General features: G+C 40.3%; 1 protein-coding gene across 2 annotated transcripts in view; it reads left to right on the top strand.

The window, feature by feature from the left end:
• STXBP1 (syntaxin binding protein 1) overlaps positions 1-20,464 on the top strand; it is a 229,160-nt gene that overhangs the window by 184,540 nt on the left and 24,156 nt on the right. For both annotated transcript variants that reach the window (XM_078642001.1, XM_078642002.1), the window contains exons 12-18: positions 1,415-1,483; positions 5,155-5,235; positions 11,064-11,202; positions 12,444-12,553; positions 16,271-16,372; positions 17,492-17,577; positions 19,689-19,843. In XM_078642001.1, coding sequence (XP_078498127.1) covers positions 1,415-1,483; positions 5,155-5,235; positions 11,064-11,202; positions 12,444-12,553; positions 16,271-16,372; positions 17,492-17,577; positions 19,689-19,843 — 742 coding nt within the window. The remainder of the gene's footprint in view (positions 1-1,414; positions 1,484-5,154; positions 5,236-11,063; positions 11,203-12,443; positions 12,554-16,270; positions 16,373-17,491; positions 17,578-19,688; positions 19,844-20,464) is intronic.

Here is a 20,464-nt window from a genome sequence, read left to right as displayed (position 1 = left end):
ATATGTTGTGCAAATGAATGGGACATGCTCATTTATTTACTCAGACCTTCCATCACATGGACATAAATTGGCAGATTTAATTTAACCATTACAAAATGACGTTACTGCGATTTTTACATCTGCCAGAGGTGATGCTCGTATAAAATTCCACATTCTTCTTTAATTAAGTATGAGGATTGAGGTTATGCCCTGTTTTCAGTTGTGAGTCTCTTTTCTGAGTGTTGTTTTGTTTCACCTTTAAAGCAGTGTTTCAAAATCCAACCTCACTAAGCGGACACTTTGTTAGTGTTGCATTTATAAAGCGCTGCTGTTACCCGAGGGTGTCCTGGCGCTGGTGAATAGAACCTCCTGAAGGAGCTGGGAATACAATTAAGAATGCACCTAGTTGGTAAAGAGCCATGTTGTTAAGGCCTTCATAAATGCCATTAAGTTGGACATGTTTCTTAAGTGTGAAGGGGTGTGCCAGGCTTTGGCTGCATTAGCGATGAAACTTCTACTGCCCCAGTTAACTTTTTTAGTCCAGGGCGTAATAACAATTTTGGCATCTGAGGATCGGAGTGTTCTTATTTGGGCGTACCATAGGAAATGTTGTCCTAGGAATTCTGGTCCAGTTCCATGCAGTGCCTTGACAACTAGACACAAGGCCTTGAACTTGGTACGCTGCCTCATAGGCAGCCAATGAAGCTTTTTCATAGATCCTGTGATTGATGCATATTTGTGTGTTCCAGTAAGGAGTCTGGCGGCTGCGTTCTGGAGATTTTGCAGCTTGTTTATTGGGCCCTCTTGTAACTTGAGGTAAAGACCATTACAGTAGTCCAGTTTAGAAATAACTTATGCTGTTACCACTGTTTGCTGTGCATCTTTGGGAATTAAGGGCATGATTTTTCTGCATGATCTGAGGGTGTATGAGGTAGAGGATATCACTGAGTTTACTTGGTCCTTGAAGCTGAGGGTGTCGTCGATCCATACTCCCAGGTTTTTCACCTTTTTGGACGGGGCTAGCAGTGGTCCTAATGAGTTCGGCCAGCAATTGGGCATCCAGAAGGTCACTTTGGTAGTTTAGGTACGATAATGTACACTATACACATTTATTATTCCTGATGCTATTAAATATAACACAAGCTTCAGGTAAAAGGGAAGGTGCATCATATTCAACATATATAGACTGAATTTTGAATGACAGATGATATTATTAGATCTTAGGAGTATTTTTGTGTCATTTTAAAGTAAATACAGTACCTAGGCTTTAACTTCACACTAAAGTATTTCTCTTGGATGGGCTATAATAAATCCTAGCCAACGGTGCATTAGATCTACCACCCCAAAGTGTCTCACTGGGCAGGACCTGGGGATGATAAATAGGTGATACTGTGTTTTGTTGCTGTGTGTAAAAATTAATCTTCATCTTTTGTAGCAAACCACTATGAGAGACTTGTCACAGATGTTAAAGAAGATGCCCCAGTACCAGAAGGAACTCAGCAAGGTATGGCATGCTTTCATTTTAGATTGGAATACAGAAAGTAGATTTATGTTGCAAATAGGTTTATGTGTGATCACAGTTGAATGGTCACAGTTCATAAAACAGATAAGCATGACAACTCAATAAGACATAATCTCCGAAAAAAGTAGTCTCTCTGTGGATCCTTTCACAAATTCAATTAAAATATATACTTAAATATCTTCAAATTTAATTTGAATATGAATAATGTTTATTTTTTCCTTATGTGATCTCTGGGAATTCAATAAAATACTGTATGACCTAACAGATTGCGACATACCACAGGAACAAAAGACATGTCTCATATTTCCCTACAATAATATGTTTTGTAATTTGTGAAAGACCGTATGTATTTCCCTGTTAAAAGTTTGGATTGACTTAATTACTTACCGGGTTGTTTCCTGAATTAGATAGATTCAAATAACACAGAATTCATGACCTATGTTTTGCACAAACGTTAATATTCCGTCAATACTCAACTTTAAAATATACACTTGAGAAAACTGATTAATTGTGTATTAATGTTAACGAAGAAACTCGTTGTTATGGAGTGTATCTCTTCATAATACCTCACATTTATTTGTGTAAAATATACAACTGTCAAATTAAAATTTTGCTGGTTCATTTGAGGCAAAAAAAGACATATCTGTTGACAGAATCGGATATACACCATGATAAATTCTTTTTTTCCTGTAAGTCAGTCTAATAAACGTTAACATTGCAGGCACCAGATTACAATGCAATCTAACAAATTCCAGGAAAAAGGCCACCAACTTTTTAAAGATTTTCAAAGGCTCGAGTGGTAAAAACTACACCTAATACTAAAACACAAATGTCCTGCGAAAAGATAACCAACCCCAAATAAGGACTGTGGTTTCCTCAAGGAATATAAACACATCTACCCTAAAATAGTCTTGAATACCACAATAAAATACTTTTCACATATTGTACTAATAGACTGAGTTTGGAAATACGGATATATGTTCTATATATGAAATGTATAAATAGACAAATCTTAGAATTTAAAAGACTCCAGGAAGAAAATTACCACCTAATATAGGCATTCATGTACTTCCTAAATAGAGAACTAAACTGTCAATATATTATGTGATATTCGATTAGAACAGAGGGTGTATTTCTCAATATAAGGTCCGAATGGATTTGGAAATAGCAGAAGTGGCTATATATATAAGAAATCTAAATTGCAAACTATCTTTCATTTGAAATGTTGCAACCTATAGAATTAGAGGTAATAATGTGCTATTAAGATTATAAAAACCCTAGATATCTGTGAGACAACGTCCAGGAATGTAGAACACATTTACCCACATAATGTGAAAGTCTGAATCAATAGACAATGTATCTTGCATAATAGAAATCAGATTAGCCACACTTCTAATGCAATCTTATTCATTTTATAAACAGAAGATGTATGACAACATTACATCAAATGGATGCCATAAAAAGCAAAAAGTATCCGTAATACAATACACAAGATATCATGAGTAAGGCTCCCAGTTCTCCATTTTTACTGATTTATACAGATAAATACAGACAGAATACAGTGTGTTTGCTATCTGTATTTATTTTTAAAGGCAGAAAAATACAGAAAATTGAGCTTCTTGTGAGTGACACTCTATTCTCTCCTTAATGATTTCTAGCCAACAGTTGAGCAGATAGACATCACGTAGAGTTAAAAAAAACATTAAAGTTCCTGAAATATAAGCATCTGTTAATAAATATTTGTATATAATGCTAATATTCACCTATGAGTGTAGTGTTTTGTTATATTTGGCTGCTTAATTAGCTAAAACGTCACAGGTATCAAAGATTGAGTGCATGTTCATCAGTTAAATAGGATGTACGTCGTTACAACGCATGCTATTACAACGCATGCCTTTACGACGCAACTTTTACAACGCAAGTCGTTACAACGACTTGCATTGGGGGGCGCTGGATAGTGAATAGTTTTATTTACTATTCGAACTCCAGTCCCCGTGGATAGTAGGGAAGGTGTTGGATAGTAAATTACAACTATTCCCTATCATAGAGCGCCCCCCAGTGCAAGTCGTTGTAATGACTTGCGTTGTAATGGTTGCGTCGTAAAGGTACTTCGTTCTAAAAGTTGCGTTGTAAACGCTGTTCCCCATTAAATAAATGCTGAAATATACAATTTTACAACTTCATTTATACTCAAAACACCAAATAAACATTAAAAAATACCAAAAAAATAAATATTGATGAATACAGACGGAAATGTTAAAAAAATAAATACCATAAAACCGGGAACCCTGATCATGAGTAAAATGTATATGCTCTTCTTAAATCTTACAATTACTTGATTAAAGATATGTTTCGTAATACCCTTTCATACATTGCAGGGAGCAAGCATGCATCTTCTATAATACTCTGTTAGGCTCCCGAATAAATTCATAATTTTACTATATAGATGAAGGTATTTGTTCACTTATTTTAGTAATAATTCTTCAGTATACATTTGGGCTACTTTGCGTATCCCATTATCATTGATTTATCACTTATATTTGTTATGTCACAAGTTGAAAACTCTTCACATGAACAATTCACCCTCGTTAAGCTGTGCCGCTGTTAAAGGACAATTCGCTAAATTAAAAGAAGCATCAGAGCATAAAGTATCATAGAAAGAACGTTTAATGTCAAACTTGCCATTCTTGAGTTTTTGCAGTGCAGTGTTTTACACACAGAGAAACTCTAAAGTGGCTTATCAAGAGATTTTAGAAAGGCACATTTACTGATTTTGTTAAGGTCCCAAGTAAAGCAAGAAAAATGGGTAGTTGAATAACTGTCAGACTATGGAGGTTACAATGAATGCTCCAACATTAATGAGCTAGCAGTCTGAACGTTATATGCTGTTATCCCCAAAGGAGCACGTTTTAGCCAATATTTGTTGTCCTTTGTGACCACAACACTAAATCATTGGAACAGCCCCAACACTTTTGTTGATGAAATTGAGGATTCTATTATCTCTCTTCGTGTATGTGGAATCTATGATTGTGACGAACTTGCAGGGTTTTAATCAATGTTAATTTGATGAACATTGCTATAGGCCAGAGGCAACATGTGATGGTGATCCAATCAGATAGGTAGAATTTAACTTTATAAAAGCCTTCTAAAGTTATCCATGGGTTGCTCCAGGTCACTTAGGCTACTCATCCTGAATTAAAGTAAATCAAGTGCACCAGGAAAGAATTACCTTTTTTGAGTATTCAGAGCTAGTAATTTCCCACCCAAGAGTTAACTGTTCTGGGAGTACCTCTAGCTCCCACGGTGCAGAGATAATAGGTATTCTGGTTGGAATACTGAGATTCCACTGGAAAATGGGGCATTCTTGGTTGAATCTGTAAATCTGCAAAAGCCTTGGTATGACAACACTGTGCTGTTTCTTTAGACCTGATAATTATGATGTGCTCGGTAATGCCTATTAGCAGGCCGATAAAAAGAATGGTTCACTTATAATGAGGGCCTATGCTGGAAGCTGAAACCAGAGTCTAAATGTCTGCATATTTTGATTGTTCATACAGATTGATTTGTAGTGATGCATGGATCCATGAGCTTAAGGCCTACTGCTGTGAAGCATATCCTATATGACATGTTTTTTTCTTTGTGTTCTTCTGCAGTATTCGACTCACTTGCACCTGGCCGAGGACTGCATGAAGCACTACCAAGGGACAGTGGATAAACTGTGCCGGGTGGAACAGGTAGGTCTGCTCAACAACATTAATTGTAAAAGTCAGTCGGTGGCCCGACCAAAAGTCACCAACTGTAGCATTGGATCAAATTTTGCTATTCACAGGGCACATATTTTACTGGCAACACAAAAATTGAAAATATTTGTGTGAATACAGAACACATTTCTTTTGACTTACATTTTACAAATATGTTTTCCAGAGGGGAACATGAGCCATTCAATCAACACATTGTTAATAAGAATTGAGCGCTTCTTATCTTCAAAGATTTGGGGTCTCATTTGGAGTTTGGCAGAGTGTGAGGCATTCTATAAATCAGCAGGGCACCTGCCCTGCCAAACTCACAGTTCCACTTTAATGCTTTGAGATGAGGGAACTTCTGGGCCTATGACCCTCAAGATCAATCTGCATAGGTGCTAACAGTTTTCAGATTTTTTTTGTGTAGTTTTATATAACTTGAACTTAAAACGAAGGTATTGGATTGATTTACATGAGCACCAGTTACATTACACATGGACACATTTTTTATTTTCTATTTTTTTAGGCACTGGGATTTAAAGAGATTAGCCAGGAATCATAGGATGTTGAGCCAACGCTGTGGCTCGAACCTGATTCCCCACTTCCAGAGTCAGCAGCTCTGGCAATTACACCACATCCTCTCCCTGTTTATGCATTGGAAGGCATATCCATTTTTGGGGAAGCCGAGCAAAACACATATTCTTCCTGTCCAAAACTGTCTTGTGAGCTTTGGCTAATCCAGGCAGTATATGCCCTGCACTTGCAGGTAGGAAACTCCCTGAAAAACAGCATCATTGATTGATTGTATTTCAGAAACTGTTTTCAATTTAGGGTATAGTTTTTAAAAATACAAAAACTATGGTGACCGCCCACTGTGACATGGTAGTCGCTTGGCATTATACTTTTAATGCAGGTGCTCCCACTGTTTGGGATGGAGCATCTTCATCAACATGAACTGTGCCAAACTCAAAATGACCCCCCCCCCCCATGTGTTTAAAAGGGAGTACATATAGGGATTCTTAATCCAGGAGCATTTTCTGATGTTTATCCTTGTATTCCTAATGTACTGAGTAGTTTTTTTGTATTTCAGAAATCGATGCTATTTGGGAATGAACTTGCACAGCCTGTGATGCCCTTTGGACTTAATTTGATTTATAAATTAGAAAGGGATCTCTAACTAGCCTTGTCTATCATAAGGCAATTTCCCAAATGTCAACTCTCGGTTTCATTAGATAGCAATTTATTTTTGGATACATATGCCTTGGAAACTAACAATTTCAATCTCAAATAGTACACTATTTATTCTTGATATTTCTCAGTTCAGTTAGTTACAAGTGGCATCTTCTCTGTAAGAGTACCATAATTGCTCCCTGCCTCTGCTCTCCATCTGCCTCTCTGAGTTGAGATTATCCTTGGGCTGCCTGGATTCACCTTACACAGAGATTATTAGATAAGGAAGCACATGCTTTATTTGTTCTGTTTCCTGTAATGGTGGATCATCTCAGTCGGATAATCTTTAAAGTGTATACTGCAGGTTGAACCCTCTTCTGCTGCCGTTCCTCTTCTGGGAGGTAGACAAGGCAACTGCCAGGTGCAGGAGGATCAGCACATTGATGTGACCCTGATCAATATGACTCCTCAGAGCATAGACTATTAACAAGAGCACAGATTTTGTGTTATGGGCTGGTCAAAACTTGGCTTGAAAACAGTCAAATCTTCTGCAGGTGATTTTAAATGTTTTTTGCCACATGTTTTCAATAATTTTAGCATAAATTTTGAGTAGAAAAATTGGAAATAATTTGTATGAGCTGCATGGTTGGATCCATTATTGCCTCTTCAAACTGGTTAGGGGCAGTTCTTCACTATAAAGAGGTACTTAAGAGTGTGAGAAGGTGCTCAGTGGTTATATCAGCCAATTGTCTGAAGATTTTATAAGGACACAGGTCCAACTCACAGCTAGACTTTAATGTGGCTAGAACAGTTAGGAGATCATTTCTTGACATAAGTTTTAAAGATTTGTATCTGTGTCCATAGCAGCCTGGGGAAGTTTTCTTTGTCATAATATCGACCCCATTTGTGAGATCTTATCCATAAAGAATAAATACAGTTGATCAGAAATAACTGAGGGGCTGATTATGATGGCGGATTGTCCTGGGGATTGGGACTACCCGCCTATATGGCCTATATGGCGGTGGTCCCGCACTGCAAATTACACGGCGGCCGCAAAAGGAAGTTTTAACATTGCGGCGGGTGCTGCTGGCTGTAGCACCCGACGCAATGTTAAAAATTCAGGTTTCGCTTTTCCCTGCACTACGTGGCAGGCACCACGCGGTGCCTGCCACCTTGTGCACGGAAATGTAGGGGGGCACCCAGTGCAAAACCCAACAGCCCCAGCACAACGTCCATCCCCGCCAGCCTTTCCATGGTGGAGGAACCGCCATGGAAAGGCTGGCGGGGACCTAGCATCCAAATCTGGCAGGCGGTGCCTGCTTGGCACCGCCACCATTCTATGGGTGTGGGCGAGTCCGACAGGCAATTGTGACGATTTCCTCTGTCGTACCCGTGGCAGACAGACTTTCCGTCCACCAGGCACACTGCTCGCCATCCTGGTTTGGCGGGCGAAAACAGGCCTTACGATGGCGGTGTACCCGCCACCAGCAGCCTGCCTGTGGCGGGTTCACTGCCATCATAATAAGGCCCTGAATGAGGGCCATTCCTGGAGGAATCAAAGAGTTCTCTAACAATGGTAAACAGCTCTTTCTGGGGTTAGAGTTGATAATTGTGTTAGAATAATAAACTTGTCTAGTACTAAAAACAGCTTTTTATAGGAGGATAGAACTTTTCTAAACTCTGCTTTGGAAGTATCATCATAAATTCTCCACTAGATTCTCGCCAGGCAGTAAAGTTTAGTTTTAGCTTTTGAGATCCTGTGAGACCCAGGAAGCAGGGTTGGGTCATTTATTTATCCTTTCAGAGATCATGGGTCTGTGTTTCTCTGCCATTTCTTTTAACCAATATAAAAATGGTACGCTGTGGACTTCCACTGAAAATTTCGTAGTACAACAAGAATTTTTCGGAGATATGGCAGCGGCCGACAAATTACCTTCCCCTATTGTTCTATTGTTGGCATGTTGGCATGAAAGCAACTGCCTATTAGAAGGAGTCTCTAGCTGCGAGAGCACCAGAAGTAATGGTCTAGTTGCAGAAAGTGTGGAGCTGTTGAAAATGATGCTAGGAGGGTTAGACCGTTGATTCTTTTTTAAGAGTTCAAATTCCTTGTTTTTTTACATTAAGTTTTACTAATAGATATCTGCAGTAGGCTTGCAATAAATTCTCCCCTCTATACCCTTGAGCTGAAACACACTTCTCATGCTGCTGCTATAGAATTCTCTCATCCACAACCACTTCTCTTAACTTAGACTACCCTGATGCCATAGGCACCTCTCCTCCCACTGAGCACCTTTAGTGCTAGTTTGCCACTAATGAGCTATTGCCTATAAAAGTCCCAACGTTATATCACTCTTTTGCCAGTAGTCCCTTTCTAGAGGTCAAAAACACTCACGAGCAGCAAATACCATTACCTAGTTTTGCAAGTTAGTGTGTGACTCCTCCTAAGGATCACAGACAAGACTAAATTACACCTCCTGAAGCTCATAATATCAACAAGACAGTTGGTCAGGAAAATGCATCTCTAGTATGCCTTCATTAAAGTACTTATTAAATGCCGACTGTCACTAGCTAATTTGGAATAGCACTGTGGCATCAGAGTAAAGAGTTTATATGTAAAGAAAATACAGACCAGTGGCTACTATATTCTGCTTATCTCAGCTTGATTGATTCCATTTGTTTCAAATTCTGTGATTGCAGAAACCAATGATAAATCAATGTCTTTTGTAGTTCATTGCCCTTCTAATGATGCCTTCACATTCTGTTCCAAAAAAGCATGCCTTGTTGTGGCATCATCTGATTCCAGTTTGTAATTATTGAAGGCAGTGTTGGCTCCTATCCCTTCAAGACTTTGACATCTATTTGAGAATGTACTTTCAACCATCTTTCCTTTTGGAGGGAACGCCTGCTGCAAACTGTAACATGTTCCACCAGATTACCCTTCCTGCCAATGGTCTAACCACTCTACTTTCCATAGGCTACCCAAACCTTTATTGTGCATGTATCATTCAGAAAATGAGCAATATATTTAGTGACCAAACACCTTTCAGTGGACCATGTATAAGACAAATCATTCCTCTGTATCGAATTCAAAGCATACTACAACAATTCAAAGCCCTATGCATAAAAACTACATCTACTACAGAAGCATTATTTGGATTACAGTTGATACCTCAAGCAGTAAGTGAACACTTTAAACATATTGTTGAAACCTATGGCTCCTCAAGTGGGACACAGCCCTACACCAAATTGATGACTGAGGGGCACTATTCAGGGATTTTGGGGTCTTTAAACCTCTTGGGCTACTTCTGCAAAACAAAGACCACTGAGAGACAAGAGCCCATAACAAGTGGAACCTAGCCTAGATGTTAATAGTAGCAGACTCAAGAAGTAGCTTTGAAAATGTAATGCCTTTCTGGATATCTTCCTAGATATAACATCCAGTTGTCTTGCTGCTGACAGTCACATAAACACATTAATTAGCTCCTGTTAAGTAAAGTTAGGTTTAAAGTCTTCCCATGCTGAGTTATATTTAGGACAAACCCCAATGCAGTTGGCTGTTGAGCGACGCCAAGCAAGGAAAGAATAAAAATGATCACCTCATCAGGAGATATGTTTATGCATTTCAATGCAGTGCAAATTAAGTGTTTCCCCCTTGTACATTTTATGACTTGGAAGTGTTTCACAGTAAGATGTCTGAATCCCAGGGTCTGCTTAATGTACACAAATAGTGCTGCCCATACTTTTTAACATTCTACCACACTTGATCATGGTTTTGTCAAACAAACAACCGCCATTTTTAAGGGCTGTCTGGTTGCTTGTCTTTATTCCATATACATATTTCTGTCATGCATCAGCGGTCACTGATGTGGCCTCTTGTCTTTAAGAGTACCATATTGGATCTTAGTGTATCGGACTTCCTATTCACAGATGTGCTTCTCTGTGTCACTTAAGATCTTTCACCACATCAGAAAACTAAAGTAAATAGCATCCCCTTTACTGAAGGTCAGATGTTGTCGCAGGTTCCAGTACGTTTTCTAAACCACAAAACGTGAGACATTGGTTCTTGGGTTTGTTGCAATCTACTATCAAAGATCTAAACATTCATCTTGTGATGTGGAACCAAGCATTCATGGAATTAAGACACATCCATACTCAACCATTCCTTGTGATGACATGTACCGTATTCAGAATCTGATGTGTCACTGTAAACAGTAAAATAATCCAAAATCTTGCCCCCTGCCAGCAGAATATGTTGGGGTCCCTAAGACAACCAAAACAGACTACACTTCATAGACCTTAGGCTGAAGGGGCCCCCCCTTTGCTGTAGGAGCCTGCATTACACCCCTGACTAAACACTAGTCAATGCTGACAAGGGTGCTGATCTTCAATAGTGCAAAGAACGATGAAGGTTACTTCTGGTGGTAAGACGGCCAGTGATATATAGTCAGGTGCTTGTTGAAGATGTTCCTTCCACCCTCTTTAGGGTATCTGCCTTATTGTCAATCACCAAAGCAATACTATAGTATTCTAGCAAATCATCTTAGAATGGAGTTTTTTGTGGACTTAAGGATGTTGCCCATGATAGCCTAGCATGCATCATATGCTTTGCACCTTCCTTGGAGTGAATGTCCTGCTGTGTCTGTTCTCTGCAGGACTTGGCCATGGGCACTGATGCAGAGGGAGAGAAGATCAAGGACCCCATGAGAGCCATTGTTCCAATCCTTCTGGATGCAAATGTCAGCACCTATGACAAGATTCGTATCATTCTTCTCTACGTCTTCCTGAAGAATGGTAAGTGCAGATGGCATCCTCTAAGCTAAGGGCAGTGCTGAAAATTGACTTTTATATGGCTGTTTGAAGAAAAGAAAATATCCTGGGAGGGATATTAATGTTTTGCAGCAAGTGTGATATTACAGAAGATTAATTTTGATTGCTTTGAGGCATAAATGCAGGCGTACAGGATGACAGCTGGTAGCCAAATTGATATAGAGTAGTAATTATAATGGCTTGGTTTCTGGTGTTAGACATTGTGATGGCTGAAATGGATCACTAGGTTCATCTATTATATTTTCCTGTCTGTCTGGATAAATTTCTTATTTTTGCACTTTTCACCCAAGTCTCGATCATTTATACATTGTGAGCATTGTGAAATATCCCTGCTCAGCAAAAACCCTATTGTGGGAATTCAGCAATAAAAAAGCTGCTATAAAGTAGAAAATGGTGATTGTATCTTCCAGACCTTCACACTTAAAATCTGGACGGTGCCTTCCTCCCCTTACCAAAGCCCTTCATTGAGCTGACTCTTTTGTGTGAGCTCTCGAAACAGTTCTCAAACCCTTCCAAAATGTGGACAAACATTTGTCCAAGTCTCTGCTTGGTTTCTGTCACAGTGTGCATGATAGACGGTGGGGAAAGTAAGTCAATATCGCTCTTCCTGTAGGGTAAGTTGGTGCATTTGTTCAGAGCACATGAAAGGTTTAGAGACTGCGCACTGCTGTGTGAATATAGGGTTTACGTAGGCAACCAGGTGGATACCAAAAGAAGCACAGCCTTACAAGATAGTCAAGACTAGCTCACTTCCTGCCCGTTAGCCCATCTATGGAGGGTTTAGATGCTATGCTCCTTTGAGACATGACTCCCCGGTGAAAGTGACAACAAGGATGTCAAGCTAGAATATACCACACACCTAATCGAATTTCTCTAAGTAGCCTAGAGATGTTGCAATGGTTTCATTGTTACTCATGAACTTAAAAATGGATCTGGTGGTTTTGTGGAGAGAGTCTCTCCAGTCCTGGGATAAAGTCTTTAGCCAGGTCTATGGTGATTAAAGCTGAGCCTCTGTTTTGTGTGATGGGAATGCCAGAGGCTGTCAACGGTTTGGATGGTAGATGGATGCTGATGGCGGAGTGTGATGGGGATAGTGAAGCAGACGTATTTAGACTGCTGTTGTTTAGACAGTTTACAACAGCTTTTACTGATATCCCAGACATACACATCTGTACAATATTAGCTCTCTCTATTGGTTTTTCCAGGTATCACAGAAGAGAATCTCAACAAACTGATTCAACATGCCCAGATCCCTCCCGAAGATAGTGAGATCATCACCAACATGGCCCATCTTGGTGTACCCATCATCACAGATGTAAGCCCCAGGAATCGTTTTAAAAGTGATTGAGTGCTTTATAGGATATTTTATGCCAGTTTAGTGTGTCACTGATTGGTTGAGAAATTCAGGTTGGTCTATTGTATATAATATTTGGAAAAATTTATGATTTTGATAGGAGATTACTAGCAATAGATGCTCAATCCTTGTGCTCGGGACTACACACTTCTTATATTCAGCTTTAGAGGCATCAAGTAGGATCTCCTTTTCTGATGAAGGATGTGTAAAGATCTTGTTGGCATGCTTGACCGTGACCCGCATTCTATAAAATGAGAGAGAAGTCATCTGCGGCCTGATGTATCAAACCTTCATGCAAGTTTGAAATTTTTTTGAAATTCAAAAAGGAATTTTATGAGTAGTATCTTTACCACTATGGAGGTTCCCTACTCGTGGCGGAGCCTCTGCACATAAAATGATAAGCAGTTGTAAAGATTCTACTCGTAAAATTCGTTGTGAATTGCAAAAAATCATAAATTTGCTCAAAAGTATAAGTTTACCTTTGTGAATCAGACCCTCCGTGTGTATGGGGAAATGATGTGATACATTAGATGCTAAGGGCCAGATGTGCGAAGACATTTTGTGTTAGTAAAACATCTGATTTGCTAAATCGGGCTGTTTGCAATCACACAAAAGCCTTTTGGTATGCAACAAACCCAAATTGTGATTCAGTAACACATTACCGAATTGTAATTTGGGTTTACCACTAAATACCAAATTGGTATTTTCAATAGTCATGTTTAGGGCGTCTCTTGCAAATACTGATTCAGAATGATCTCTATTGATGTTTTGTATTAATGTTTTGCAACCAAAATCAGCTGGCAAAACATGTCTTTTTTTAATGACTACTCAAATGTAGATGTAACCCATTCTCAAATGGAAAGGGGTCCCCTAAGGACACCTCCCCATATGAGAATGTGGACAAAAACAAGGACCTCTGTCTACTCCTTAAATATGTTACTTGAACGTTTCCTTTTTGTAAAAACACATCCTGTTTTCTGTTTTGTATTTTAAAAAAGTTTACATTTTTTAAGGTTGCTTTATTTAAAAGCAATCACAAGCATGGTAGTCTGCTGACCCCAGCAGGCCACCATCCCTGTGATCGCTGCAAGTCCTAGTGATTCTAAATTAGTGACCTACCTCATTAATATTCTAGGTAGGTCGAATTGTGACCCAGAACGTTTTGATATGTTATGAACTGACCTATTGGGATTTGGGTTGGTTCGCAAAATACCACAATATTCCCAAAAACATTGGTCACAAATTGTGACCAGTGTTTTATTACCAGTGCTTCGTACATCTGGCCCAAATGTCCTCGTTTGGTCGACAACTATTACTTGTGAAGCTGTCGTAATGATGTGTTTTTGAAGATAGACTTTTGGCCATATTTGCAAAGTGGCCCTGGAGCACAACTAATGTTGTGTCTTTTTGTGCAGCTCTAGGGCCACTTTGGTACAATAGAATGGGTCTCAGGCATTTTTGCCTCCCTTTCTATAGTATCCATTGCATGAGAGAAGAGATAACACTTGTGACAAAAGATGCAGAGTCAGTGCCTTGACGGTGGAGCGTGATAGCAGTATTTGATTGGGTGCCACCAGCACAAAAAAACTCAGCTGCAGGGAATCAGCATTCTGAGTAAGATTTACAAACAATTTTTGCCTGGTTTGCTTCACAAAAGTGATGCAAACCGGCGCCAAGTGTTGTTTTGAGATCTACTTTCCATCACAAATCCTGATTTAGGTGGAAAAGCAGCCCCAAAGCAATAAAAAGTAGTACTTTTTACCACCGTGCACTAATATGTGTCAAGAGGGTGTTCCTTGGGTGGTACATGGACAATCTAATTTTACCACCCTTGTATTTTGATGTAAAGCCCTATTTTCTACAAAAAGGTAGACAGGACTTAGTGCCAAAAATAAACACATTCGGGTCAGGTATACATTTTGAGAAAAGTTTTCTCCTAATGTTTTCAGCTTTGTCCGTGTGGTGCACTATACAGTACACATTCAAACTGTTAAGCTATGCCAAAACATAGAGTTTTATACTTGAAGAGTACCCTTCCAGTTCGAACATATCCTTTATATCACGCACTCACCCATGCACTGTGGTGCAAAGTGTGTATGTTTACACACAACAACCAAAATTACACCTGTGCAGTGAGAGAGAGAAACTGATCTATATCTTAGCAGATATGGTGCTGTTCTGCTCTCTCCCTTACATACAAGGCAGCACAGCATCTTTGCCATTCCCTGTTTTTGAGCTATGCTGTGTTCTCTGCAATTGCTAGCTTGTTGAACTTGTTGAAAGTTCATTCTTTTACTTAACACTACTATTTTATGGTTTCTGATGGGTATAAACCGGTGCAAAATAAGCTTATAACACACTCGGTAAATCTGGCCTTCGGTGTCTAGATTGTATGTTATCTGTACTTATAATGTACTCAAGCACCACGTAGGGAAACAAACACAATACAGAGAGGAGTAAGTATTTAACTACAGTGTGAGGCAGATAAAACAGATAAAAGGTTAAAATGATTGGCAAAGGATAAAAAAGATGTGGTGGTAAAAGCAAGAGGTGTGAAGAATGCAGGAAGGAATGAGAAAGTAAAAGGGGAGAGGCTTGGAGACTATGGCTAGATGAAGGTTAGAAAAGAAGGGTGGGGTCAGATGTGAAGTAGAAAAAGGATGTAAACGTATACAGAAGGAAGTTAGAATGTTAGAAAAGGAGGCTTTCATTTAGATGAAGGCTGAAATACATAAAAATGGGTTGGAGCAGAGAATCGAAAAGAAGAGAAAAGACCAGGAGGGTGCGTGAGTGAAAGGGAAAAAAGGAGTCTGGAAGGCAAGGAGGGTATGAAGGGATTGCTAAATATTCTAAGGCAAGGAGGGTATGAAGGGATTGCTAAATATTCTAAGGCAAGGAGGGTATGAAGGGATTGCTAAATATTCTAAGGCAAGGAGGGTATGAAGGGATTGCTAAATATTCTAAGGCAAGGAGGGTATGAAGGGATTGCTAAATATTCTAAGACAAGGAGGGTTTGAAGGGATTGCTAAATATTCTAAGACAAGGAGGGTATGAAGGGATTGCTAAATATTCTAAGACAAGGAGGGTATGAAGGGATTGCTAAATATTCTAAGACAAGGAGGGTATGAAGGGATTGCTAAATATTCTAAGGCAAGGAGGGTATGAAGGGATTGCTAAATATTCGTTGAGAATGAAAATGAAGTGTAGGAAACACACAGGGAGGAGCAGAAGAAGAAGGCGTGAAGGAATGCAAGGTTTTCAAAAGTTGGAAAGTGAAGAAAATTAAAAGGAGGGAAGCAGTTAGAAGGCAGAAAGGAGGGTAGTAGAATAGAAGAGTAGATTAATTTAGAAGAGAGAAATAAAATGTAAAGAGAAGAAGTTAGAAAGGAGCGAGATTTTTAGAAGGTAGAGTGGATGTTAAGTGGTTTAACAAGTATCATTATAAGAGGTATGCTAAGGTTTGGATGAAAAGAGAATATAAGAAGAAAATAAACATTTAACTACACGTAGAAGCTGAGAACGAGTGTAAAAAGGTAGCAGAGAATGTCAGATGGGAAAGGTCTAGTTGCCAGAGGGGGTGGGCGCTAACATGGTCTTGTCTTCGTGAATTTCCCATTTTTGGGGATTGTTTCGCTGTGATCTGTCCCCCATTGACTGTTTGTATCTTTCTGTTTCCAGTCCACCTTGCGTCGCAGGAGTAAACCAGACCGCAAGGAACGCATCAGTGAACAAACCTATCAGTTGTCACGGTGGACCCCAGTTGTTAAGGACATCATGGAGGTGAGGGTGAAGCAAGGCTTGACTCAAGCTAGGGGAGGGGCAGAGAAGAAGGTGAGGTGATGACAGGGGGCCATAGTAGGTAAGGTGCGGGGAGAAGGCACGGATGGGTGAGAAGAGGGCTAGTGGCGGATGTGATAATGGAAGGGATCTTGGGAAGGGAGACATGAGGGAAATTGGAGAAGGGAGATAAGTGATGGGACCTGCAAGGGCTGGTGAGATGACTGGCAGGGGTAACAAAGCTGAGAGGAAAGAAACTGGTGCAAACTTGACGCTGAGGTTTGAGCTCAACAGTGACAGTTCCTCTTCTGTGTTCAACGATTGCAAATGAATGAACTCAGTGAAAGTAAAAACACTCTGTAAGGACGGATGGAATATAATTGATGTTCTTGACCAATGGGAAGGACCGCAGACAGACTCCCGGGGGCGTGTGTCTTTCGAAGGCGAGAGGCCGGCCGCCACTGCTCAACACATAATAGTTAAAACTAGAAGGTCTTGGGGACATCCCGGAGAAGCTCTAACTTTTACCTTAATTCTTCGTCTCTTTTTCCATTGAGTTTTAACCTCTCTCATATCTGCCGTATCAATATATCGTGTTTTCCCTGTTGAGTTGCAGAACTATCCATTCACCACTTCTGTTCATCTTGATTTTCCCTTTATCTGACTCACTACAAAAAGGTGATTTAAAATCCAACACCTTCCCTACTGTTACACAGACTGGAGTTGGAGTAGTAAATTATACTATTCAAACATCCAGCTCAAACCCCCCCCACTCCCCCAGAGCAAGTCATTGTTCTGACTTGCGAAGTAATGGCATGCGTTGCTACAACGCGGTCGTAGTGACAGCTGCATTGTAATGGCATGCAGGGTTCCGGTTTGCAGGAAAATTAGACATATTCCAACACAACTTCAAAGTTAATTCAGAAAACACAAAAAAACAACACTGTCCATTCAAATGAGTGACTCTTTCCATTATCCTTTTAAATCCCCTGGAGACAAAGCATTCCTAGAGTGGCAGGCTGGGCTGGCCATTCGTGCCCCTTACACAAGAGCCTCTTGTCAATTACCACCTTCTCCATTGGAGAGATTTCCTGATTCCATTGTCTTTTTTCTCTTTTGCAGGACACTATTGAAGACAAACTGGACACAAAGCACTACCCATACATATCTACGCGCTCCTCTGCTTCCTTTAGCACCACAGCTGTCAGGTAGGGAGAGTTTAGGTCTGTCTAAGCTTGCAGATTTTCGTGAGAACACCTAAAATTACAGGTCTGGATATTCATCGATACAGGAAGGAAAGAGCACGGTGTACTTGACTGTCACTCGTGAAGGTGGGTCAGAAAACAACACATGCTAAAACGTTGGAGGAACTACTGTTGTGCGGGGAGAACTGTGTGGAGTTGCATATCACTGAAGGAGGTGAACACGTTGTTTGTGATAACAACAGCTGCAGGGCTGGTCGTACATCAAGCCCTTTTCTTGTACCTTACTAGGCATGGGCTTAGGGTCCTGCAGTAGCAAAGACTGGTCAACATTAGGGTGCCACAGAAGTATTGTGGTTGACTTATTACTTCATTTTTCTTGTTTATAAGCACTATAAATAGCAGGTGTGTTCCGAATAACAAATTTAATGGCACACAGTGTATGGTTTCTGAAGGCTGAAAGGATGAGTTTGCCTTGCTGTGCTAGAAACTTATGACATGACCTGCATATCACACATATCAGTAGCATGCACTCAACCCACTGAGCCACCGTGCCTGCTGGGTCAGTACCAAATGTGTTGCTGGAGTTCATCCAAACATCTCTATTCAACAGATAACCTGTGACAAATCAAAAATTCTAATTTTCCACTTTTGGGAGGAAAATGTTCACCTTTTCCCCTGTAGAAAAGGTACACAAAACAATTCATATTCCAAAGAAATTTACATAGTTTGCCCACCCAAACACAGATCATTTTGCAGATGTTTGTTGGTAATCCGTAAAAATATTTGCAGTGGTTGTTTTTTTTAACTCACGTAGTCTTAAATGTAATCTCAAGAGGAAGTGTTTCACATAGGCTTAGACACTGCCATTAGGAGTTTAAAGTTTAGGCTTGTTGGGGCATGCAACTTGTGATTATAAGGGCAATTGGAAAGGCATTAACTGGTTTGAATGTAACCTGCGATCTAATAATGATGCCTGTAAGTTACACACTTTTAAAATTCCAATTTTCAAAACAAAATTTCATCCTGCTTGTCAAACTATAAGCCTCTTAACTCTAACTAAATCCATCGTCTTGGTCTTACGAAAAACAGCGTGGGAGAGAACCTCCTGGGGTGAATCCATGGGAATCATAAGTCATGCATATCTCTATGCGGTATGCATACACTCACCCATATTTGGAAATAATATATCTGAGTGACTTATTTAGTACATTGTATGTTTTGATTCACCAGGGTGTGGCAAGTACAAAGGTGGACAGGATTAGCACAGGAAATAAAATATGATACTAGCCCCAGCTCGATATTAATTCAGACCGCCTACATAATACATGGTCACTCATACCAGCTATAAAGAATATTGGACCTGATATAGAGTCTGGGGAACGGGTTACTCCATAGTAACCCGCCCACCAAACTCTAAATCAGGCTCATAGTCACGCATTACCTTGAAGAAGGACTTTGGTGACTCCTAATCACAAACATAGAACATGGCTCCTCATAACCACCTAATAGTAGTCACTTATGAGCATTCACAACCAGTTACAGGGACCATGCTGACTCATGGCAAACTACGCAGAACACAGCCATTCTTGACTAGCCTCCCTACATAGAAAATCATCGATGCACAGAGCTACTAAAACTAAACTTTGCCTTTCATGAATGCCTAGATATAAAGTCCTCACTTCTGATAACCCAAAAATCTGATGGTGATGTATGACATAGAAATGTATCATGGCTATAGATGACAAAAAAGAAAGTTTATTTTCATTGTTCGACCATGGGTCTAAAGAGTACCTAAATAGAGCTCAGTGACTCACAACTATCATGACATAGTAAAGCATAAGCACCCTGCCTCCTTGTAGTATGAAAGGCAATGTGGAGGAGAACCATTATTGGCTCATTAGTACTGCTGAAAATGTATGACTAGATTTATTACATCACACTGTCATGTCTAGTAGGATCACAGTGGCCTCGGAAGTCCAGATACCAATCTGTGGGGTGCCCGGCATGGAAAATATTTATGAACGGTTAAAAATGTGACCCTCAGTCAAAGAGGCAAGACTTTTCCCTGTCATTGTAAACCAGCATCTGACCTACTCTCCTCCCTTCTTTTTTAGCGCTCGCTATGGGCACTGGCACAAGAACAAGGGTCCGGGTGAGTACAGGGCCGGCCCACGCCTCATTATCTTCATCCTGGGAGGTGTGAGCATGAGCGAGATGCGCTGCGCCTACGAGGTGACACAAGCCAGCGGCAAGTGGGAAGTGCTCATAGGTGAGTCTGTGGTTTCCCATCCCACTCCATACTTGATGTGCTTTGTACCATTCCCTATAGCCCACGCAGTTCTGAAATCCAGTCCTCAGACTTTGTATGGAAGAAGGAAGTATGAGCAAACATTTTAGCCATGACTCGTTGAATTCCCAGGGACCTCCCAGCAGGAAAAGAGAAGACATCCAAAGGGCGGTCTCCCATATGAAAAGAATAAAAACATGATGGACAATATACTAAGTCTTGGCGTCATTGAAAGACAAGTTACAACAAGGGGTGGTGATGGACAGAGTCTCTGAATTAAGCAGAGTACTCTCACCCAGTCAAGAGATCAGGGCTAGATCCAACACCGTTTTTTAGCTCATTGCACCATCCCAGTTTCAGAACCTGGCTGTATGCAAATTAGTCTGTCCCTGGCCCAGTGCATCATGGGAACAGGGCAGACCAGACTACAAAAGCCAATTCTTACACTGGGAAGGAAACAAGCTTCCGGGGACCGGTTTCTGCCATTTCAGGCGTCTTCGGCCCGGCTTGCTTGAATCCTGATGGTGCAATGAGCAAGGGACTCACATCTGAGTATACCCTTCCACGCATAGGGTGGACAAAATTAGTTACAACAAGGGGTGG

The sequence above is a fragment of the Lissotriton helveticus genome, chromosome 5_1 (assembly GCF_964261635.1).
Source record: "Lissotriton helveticus chromosome 5_1, aLisHel1.1, whole genome shotgun sequence".
Classification (NCBI taxonomy): Eukaryota; Metazoa; Chordata; class Amphibia; order Caudata; family Salamandridae; genus Lissotriton; species Lissotriton helveticus.
Note: the sequence above shows the minus strand (reverse complement) of the source record. Positions and strands in the feature narration are given on the sequence as shown.